The sequence below is a fragment of the Aptenodytes forsteri genome, unplaced genomic scaffold (assembly GCF_000699145.1).
Source record: "Aptenodytes forsteri isolate BGI_AS27 unplaced genomic scaffold, ASM69914v1 Scaffold191, whole genome shotgun sequence".
Taxonomy (NCBI): domain Eukaryota; kingdom Metazoa; phylum Chordata; class Aves; order Sphenisciformes; family Spheniscidae; genus Aptenodytes; species Aptenodytes forsteri.
This window is the reverse complement of record NW_008794630.1, coordinates 832,249-840,535: the sequence shown is the minus strand read 5'-3', so window position 1 is coordinate 840,535 and position 8,287 is coordinate 832,249. Positions and strand designations below refer to the sequence as shown.

Sequence of the window (8,287 nt, the reverse complement as noted above, 5' to 3'; positions counted from 1 at the left end):
CTGTGGCATCAACCGGGGAGAACGTGCCAAGGACCTCAGGTCTAGAGAAAGAGGATGCAGTGTGCTCCTCTTCCCTGCCTTCCCACAGAGGTCCTCTAAACGATGATGGGAGAGGAACACGACAAGGCCAGGCTCCATCTCACTCACTCCAACGATCAGGAACATCAGATCGTCCCTGCCTGCTAGCCCCGATCAGCCTTTGCCGGAGCTCCTAAATTAATCCAGCAAGGCTGGGCTTGTACAGCTCCTCCGGTAACACCAGCCAGGTGATTTGTGCTTTCCATACAAATGCTCTTCTTCACGCTGCTGGCAGGAGAGGCTTTTTGCGTCCCTGATTAGAATTGCAAGAAAGGATGGCACTTGACAGTATGCAGTAAAGAGCTGTGTTTATCCTCTATAATTGCTGCATGCTCCTCTGCCTCCTGCTGAACCGCATCATCCAATTTCAGGCCGAGTCTAGGAAAACGCGGGGCTGAGTTAAGTTTTCTGTGCTCTAGAGTGGTCTGTGAACAGGAAGAAAATTTATTTCTGATGGCAGATTTGTCCTGCTGCCCTGGGGTGCTGGGGGCTAACGTGCCCTTTAGGGTCACTTTAAGGATGCTGTTGGCACAGTGGACCCTGCATCACAGCATATCTAGCCCGGAGAAGGGTAAGGAGGGAGAGGGAACAGATATCTGGGATGCAGGGGTTGTGCTGTGGACTCAAATATGATTTAGATGAATTCTAGTTTAGTCTATTTGCAAGGACATATTTCAGTCAGATACTGTACAGCTCTCCCAGAGGAGGTGGGGGGATAATTCCCAGCCATCTACCACCTAGAACCAAGCAAAACGTTTTTAACTGCAAGAGCCTTTGAAGAAAACCATCTGCACGTCATGAAGTCACAAAGTCTAACCTGCTTTAGCTCGGAACAAGCTGTCAGCACAGGTTGAACAAGCTTCATTTGGCAAAGTGCTCCTGCAGCTCTCTGCCAGCTGCCGGAACAGCTTACCCAACCCAAAGCATCTTCTGGCTCTCACGACTTCCAGCAAATGCAAACATTGACTGCTCAGCTGCATTTCCTCTCCTGCTTCTCCCATGGCCCCAGAGAGGAGTCCCAGAGGTCTCTCCATGGCTGGCCAGAGCAGAGCAAAGCTCTGCATATTGTCTCGCCTCCTGCACATTGCAGCCAACTGGTGTCAGCTCCTAAACTGATCCTAAAAGCTTTGTTTTGTTAAACCCCTTCCTACAGAAAGCATCCAGGCTGCAGTTTCTGCACCAAGAATTGGAGAACCCCCATCTCCCCAACAGTCGTTCTCAGTGGTGAATACCCATGCTGTTAAAGGTAGTTTTTTTGTTTTTATTTTTCACATTAGAAGAGGTTGGTTACAGCTTCCAGCTACTGCCGCTTCTACCCTTTCTGTGCTTCTTGATCAATAAGCCCTTCGCTATTTCAACGCTGCAATCAAGTCAGTCTCGATCTTTGTGGTGTGCTGAGCAGCCTCAGGTCCTGCCTCAGGTCTCCCATGGAAGGATGGGCTTTCTAGGCTGGGGACAGGGTTTTCTGTGTCTCCCCTCTAGCCTCTCTAATCTTCTGGACCCCACGGGACCCTGCTTGTCCTCTTCCCAGGCCCCCAGTGCTGACCTGCTCCATCCTTATTGCCTCCTGGCTGCTGGCAGGATGGGGAGAGCTCAGCTTCTGGGCAGGGCAGGACTTTTCTGCCACCAAAGGGCGTCCTCCTACAGAGGGGCTGAAGACAGACCTAGGAGATGAAATGTTTTCAGATGTTCTCTCAGGGTGGCAGAAGTGTCTGATGGAGGCAGATGGGATTTGGCTTTTTATGGGGAAAGCTCAGTTCCTGCAGTTTTTGTGCAGAATGAGACACCGAGCGAGTAACCAGCAATTTGTGGGCAGGGTGCTCGCCTGGGAACGCAGACCCAGCCTGAGTTCACGTTCTGCCTCATTTGAAGGAGGGATATTATTTTGGGATGGATGATTTTCTGGGGATCTCTAAATGAAAGGGTGAGTTACATTACCCCTCAGAGGGAAAACAAGCTTTGAAAGCTTAAAGCCCTTTATGAAAACATTCCTTGGTTTCTGGTGAGCGCAGCATCTGCTGAGCTTTGCAGTGAGACCAGATGCCTTCCCAAAGGACATTCTCCCCCACCGTGGTCCACGCTCTTCCACAAGGGACCTGCTGCCACACGGAGACCCCCTTGGGAGGCTGTGGGCTTCTTACGCTATCCTAAAAACCAAGGCCAAGGTGGTAGGTGGTCTGGCATCTGGGGATGGACCAGCTCTAGCTTAGACACGGTCCCCACCTCTCATTCACAGCAGGACTCCCTTCAGAAAAGCCGATGACTTTTCAGTGCAGGTCAGATTAAAATAATCACAGGGATCCCTCCTGGCCCTGGGCTTTTGCAGACAACATGACTAATCCCCCAATGCACATGCAACCCATTCTTACTACAGGCGTGCACTGCAGTCTGCCTGCCCATGCACAGCCCACGTGCCCTTCCTTGGAGGTGCCAGCCCTCCTACGCTGGAGCCAAGCCACCCACAGCCGAGCTGGGGGCGGCCAGCTCCTCTCCAAAGCCCTGGACCCGCCATACACATGGAGGGTCTTCACTTACAGCTCCTGCTGCCTGCGCCTCTAACAGGATTTGGTGCTATGCTTCAGTGCTAGCTGGGGGGCACTGCCTTAATCCAGCTGTGCACTGGCAGGAATCAGTGCCTGAAGAGCAGGGTCATGCTGTTTTCTTGGGAAGAGAAAACGGCCTCTGGGTCCAACAGCCAGGGCTGGCTGGAGGGAAGGAAACAGAACAAGGTTTGATTTTTCCCTTGAGTTCCTACGGACATCCTCGATGGTGGGAGATGCTGAGGGGAGATCACAAGCTCGAAGACAGCTAAGTAGGTCTAGGTGCTTTGAACAAGCCCAACCCAGAGACAGACCACCATGGTCCAGCAGGCACCTCGAGATCTGGAAACACACAGAAATGCAGGCGCGTTCCCAGGAAAAGCCAGCAAAACAGGCGACATCAGGAAAGCACCTTCTGCACTGTCTCCTTGAAGCCCTGGAGACTGAGCTTCCCAACTCACTTCAGCCATCCCCTGCTTTTTTTTGCCCAGCTCGAGTAACTTGCCATGATTGTTCAGAGGATGAGAACCTCAAATAGATGTTTTTCCATGCCACCATTTCTCTGCAAATGGTCTCTCCTAAGGATCAAATTAACCAGGTTCTCCTCCCAGCCATGGGCAGGAGCAAAAGGACACTCCTTCTGTTACTAGATATATGCAAAGAAAAGAAACAATCCCAAATTTGTTGTATTTTTGCTGAGATAGATCTCAACAAAAGTATTTTTTCACAGAGTATCGGTTTTCATGAAAACTGTCAATCTCTGAAATGATTCAGAAGTAAATTCTTCTGCTCTGGTCGTATTTCACTCGGGGTATTAGGTTTAACAGCCCAGATCACATAACCTGGCAGATCAAAACCACCTAAATGTTGACTTTGCCATTATGGTCTCTCCCTCAGGAAAAATGCTTCCTCCTGTGAGATCAATTTTTTAGTCCAGTTCCAGAGGGGAAAAGCAAACTTCAAAACACCAGCATTTCTCACAAGGCAGCATTTTCTTTTTCCAATCAGTCCTAATTGATAACGATCAGAAAAATCTTTAGTTAAAAAAAAATACAAGCAAACATGGAGTGCATGTCCCTTCCCCCTTTATTTAAAAGGTCTTAATTCTGTCCTTCAGCCTCTCTCTCTCTCCACAAAGAGCTCAAGTTCCTTTTTCTTTTTTTAAAGCTGGTTGTCATTTCCTCTTCAAAATGCTGTTGCAATGAGGAACGGGCCCTTATAAAAATACCATTTTTGCCTTCCCCTTCTTCAGGAGAGAGGGACCGCCTCGCTGTAAAGTTTTTGCTCGCCCTGTGTGCCAGAAGACTGCAGCCCTCCCACCCCTTCAGAAACCAGCTGCAAACCTTCCTCCCAAATAAACCCCAAACAGAAACGCCCCTTTAGCTGGCATCCAGCCGGCGACGCGATCCTTTAGCTCCCTGCACCAAGAGCTTCACAGGGGCTGCTCGAGAAGCAGCCAGAGGTGGAGGACCAGGGATGGATGGTGGGCGTAAGGGAGCCGAGACCTGGCAGAGCAAAAGAGAGGGAGCAGGCAGGCGCAGGCAGCGGCTGGGGACATCAGGGTAGCAGGGCCACCTGCGACTGCTCCTGCAGGCGTTGGCAACCGAGATCTGCAGGCTGACCCCTTGTGCCAGAGCTGGCAAGGCCCTGCTCGAGTGATGGGGACGAATGCATCATCCGAGGCTGGTCTGCAGACGGGTGGGTAATTCTGGACCCGACCGCTTGCATCAGCATCCCTGCAGGGATGTGCTGCATTGCAATTTGGCCCAGCTGGGATGGGAGCGAGGGTTCAAAGAGGAGGAGGGGGGTCAGAGGAGGGCAAGAGGGCTCCAGTACGTTTGTCTTCCTTTCTTCTCCTCTTGATTTGAATCTGCATACTAAAGCACATTGCTCCCTGCCCATGTGCCAGCGCTGTTGTCCTGCTCAAGCAACACCTCTGGGTGCACATAGCACACAACCAGCACCACCTCCTTCGCACCTCGGCACACGAAGACGGAGGCGAGTCATTTTTGTTCCTTTATTACACATTGCCCAGGCACAGTAAAGCAGCAGCAGCCAGCCCCAGGCCCAAAAGCAGGCCTTGGAGAGCTGTGATTGGAGAGACCTTCGCACGAGATTGCCAAAATGGCGAAGATTTTCATGTTGGGCAAAGATTCCCTTTAATCTGTGAAGTCGTGCCTGCGGCTGAGCCCGACTGCTGCTCACCGGAGCAACCCAACCCCATCCCTCTGAAGCCCACGTCGCTATTGTACTCCAAAGGAAAGATGAAGGTACTTTTTTCTGACAGACCTCCAACTAGTTTGAGAGATGTATAAGCATTTTACACCCTACAGCGTGTAAAGCCTTCCCCACCCCCCCCTCCCTCCATGTATACATGAACAGAGCATCTGTCTATCCCCCCCCCAAAAAAAAAAACAAACCCCAAAAAACAAACAAACCAACCCCCACAACCAAACCAACCCACCAAACAAAGATTTCTTCTTTTGCAAAGGGGTGATGCACCAAGTTAAAAAACAACCCCCCCCCCCAAAAAAAAAAACAAACCCCAAGGCATCCCAGAGCAGCAGTGATGCTTCAAATCAGAACTGCAAACACAGGGTGTGTCTTTATCTAACCTTCCCAAGCGCTGACAGTCTAAACGCTAAGCTGCTTACATGGGCTAATGGCAATATATCTGTGCTGCGAGGCTTCATCTTTCCACCCCCCCACCCTCCTCTCCGCTTCCCACCTTTCTCCATGTCCTTAAACCAATGCTTTCTCACTCGAACCCCTTGGCAGATCAAATACAGTGTATGCAGCATGTTCCCAGGGAGCTGCACAACATGCAAGGGCGTGAGAGCCGACTTCAGTGTCCAACATGGACAAGCTCATCCAGCTGCGGGAACCCGGCCCAGAGCACAGTCTGGTGTATCCCCCCCTCCCACCCAAAACACATACACAACAGTGTCCAAGTCCACACATCCAGGGAGAGCTGGGAGCTACAGGCGGCTACTGCAGAAGTCGGAGAGAGGGAAGAAAGTTGGTGGTCAGCAGCTGCTACAAGGAAGAGCTGAACAGGTTCAACGTAGAGGAAGGAGGGGGAAAAAAAACCCCAAGAACAAACTCAAAAGGAGGCAAAGGGGGGACGCTGGGATTCGGGGGTCGGATGTCTACCTTCTAGGCAACAGCCAGCACAGGAGAGGAAAGGGAGAGTTGGTGTTTGGTTTGTGGGGTTTTTTTTTTTGGTGTCACTCACGATAGAAAACATATTCGGTATAAGAGGTCCAGATCCTGTCATCTGTCTGGTCATGGGCGAAGGCACAGGTGCCTGTGGAGTTGCAAGCCACCATGTGGAAGCCAGCATCAGCCAGTTTATCAAAGGCTTGCTCCAGGAAGGTGAATTTGAGGTAGTACCTAGAGGTGTACCTCTCTGGGGGCCTGTCCGGGTCCCTGCTCTCGTTCAAGGTATCCCCAAAGACCTCCTTGGCCAGCGACGTCTTGCCGCAGACCATGATCCGTGCCACCCTGCGGAACTTGGCATCCGTCTGGCTGTCCCTGCCCAGGGTGTAGGAGCCCCGGTAGCCGATGGTGATGAAACCTGCCCTGCGGACGTCGGTGCTGGCAGCACCCATGCCAGCGGTGACGGCACCCCCGGGGCCACCAGCCACGGCGCTGGGGAGCATGGCACTGGCAGAGGTCAGGTTGCGGGTGGCGTCCGCGTTGGGGGAGAGCTCCTCCGGGTCGCTTTGGCATGGGTCATCTCCCAGCGAGTTCTGCTTGCTGAGCTTGGGGGCCAGCATCTTCACAAGCTCCGGCAGCATGAAGTACTCAGCCTCTCGCTGCAGGCGACTCCTCTCCGGGAAGTGGTCGGGCAGCACCAGCTGCTGGTCCCTCATGTAATCCAAGATGTAGCGGAAGAGGAAGCCATCCCGATCCACGAAGAACCGTCCCTTGCTGTCGCGGGCCAGGGAGCGGACGTTCTTCTGGGTGAACATCTCCCAGAGGAGTGAGCCAGGCACGCTGACCAGGGTGGGGTGGCGGGTGATGTAGACTTGTCCACCCACATTGAGTTCAATGATCTCAGGGAAAGGGAAGTCCTCGCTGGGTTTGGCACAGCCCGCGTTGTCCGCCAGGGCCATAGTGATCTACCGCTGCCTTCCCACCTGCAGCAAAAAGCAGCAACGTGCCAATGTTAAGCCTGCCAGCAAACGCAGCTCATCGTCCCACCAGATCGCACTTGCTTTGGATCAGCAAGCAGTGCAGGCTCAGGTCCCTGTCTCTCCAGGAATCTAGAAGTCAGCTCTCTTCCCTAATCCCTGGCTCTTGGAATAAGCAGCATTAGCTAACGCCGCCTTCCCTTCCATGCCACATGAAGGGAAGAGCGTTGCCTGTGGTCTGAACACGCCATCTCCACCTGCAGCCCTCCCAACAGCCAGCTCCTGTGGCTGGGGCTCAGCACCTTTGCCAAAGAAGGCATAGTGACGCTGTACTGATGTTAACAACAGGAAAGCCAGGACCGTCACACCCTGGGTCTGACCGGCTACCCGCCTGGCCCAGCATCCTGCCGGTCGAGAGGAGCCGCCGAGCGTGCCAAGTGAGGACCGCATTACGGCGCAGTGTCTCCTGCCGAGCCGGTGAGCTGGAGGGGAGTTTATGGTCCCATGCAAGGAGCACCCACAGGTCTGCCAGAAAAGCAACGCTAGATATCACTATAAAGGACAGGGTGACAGTGCCTTTTGGCACTCCTGCTCCATCCTTGCTCCTGGAAAGTACTCGATAGAGACTCGAGGCCAAGCTGAGAGCAGGTGAGAGATGGCAGAATCTCTCCAAGGGTCTGGGACCAAGACAAATACTGGGCTACTGGTACAGCCTCGGGCCAGATGCCATGTTTTTATACATTTTCCAAAGGCAAGCTGATTCTTAGGCATCTCTTGACACTGCAAATCAGCACTTATATAAACCTGGCTCAGCAGACGGACTCCGATCCAGCCTGGCCAAGCCATGCTCCATGCAGGAGACCACGGAGAGAAGGGGTTTCCCTGCACCGTCCCTGCCCGCCTGGCAGGGTTGGCCTGAAGCTCTGCCCACTCCCCTGTGCGATGTTAGTGCAGCCCTGGGACTGCTTTGAAGTTGGCAGTAGCTGCCTGCACCCCCCCGGGGACCGGTCCTGCAGCCAAGAAACAACACTAAAGGATCATCAGCAGAAAATGGCCCTAACGCAAATTTCAGAGAAACTAAAGGGCAAAGATAAAACTCTGCGGGCACTTTTGGGTGGTGGGGAGAGCTGAGCCTGCATTTCATGGCCACACGCCTCCTCCCAGCTTGTAGGGATGGATGTTCAGGGAGAATCGGTTTTGAACAAGGAGCGACTCGGGCAAGCCTCTGCCAAGGAAGAGGCTGCAAAGATCGGAAGGAGGATCAGCGCGGTCCACCCGGCTTCCAGCTTCCCAAACCCTCTCCCGCAGCGGTTTTAGTCCCTTTCTCTGGTGATATGCCCACACCGCTGTTCCCCTGCTACAGAAGACCAGGCAGGAGCCTGCCTGTGCCCGGAGCTCATCTGGCAAGAGCCAGATCCCTTTGTCACGGGTGGCGGAGGCTGAGGGCTGCAGCTGGGCTGCCCAACAGCAGGGCTAGGAGTTTGCAGGGGTGGGGGGGGACACACACACAAGGAAAGCCGACCCCCTGCCCGC

General features: G+C 53.4%; 1 protein-coding gene across 1 annotated transcript; it reads right to left on the bottom strand.

Annotated features, from left to right (window-relative positions):
• Window positions 1–5,508: 5,508 nt before the first annotated feature.
• LOC103894097 (BTB/POZ domain-containing protein KCTD12) lies at window positions 5,509–6,758 on the bottom strand. The gene has a single exon (XM_009273414.2). The coding sequence runs from the start codon at window positions 6,734–6,736 to the stop codon at window positions 5,846–5,848; it is 891 nt and encodes a 296-aa protein (XP_009271689.1). The 5' UTR covers window positions 6,737–6,758; the 3' UTR covers window positions 5,509–5,845.
• Window positions 6,759–8,287: the final 1,529 nt, after the last annotated feature.

Coding starts and splice junctions, on each gene's coding strand:
- LOC103894097 (XM_009273414.2), bottom strand. CDS start 6,736: ATGGCCCTGGCGGACAACGCGGGCTGTGCCAAACCCAGCGAGGACTTC.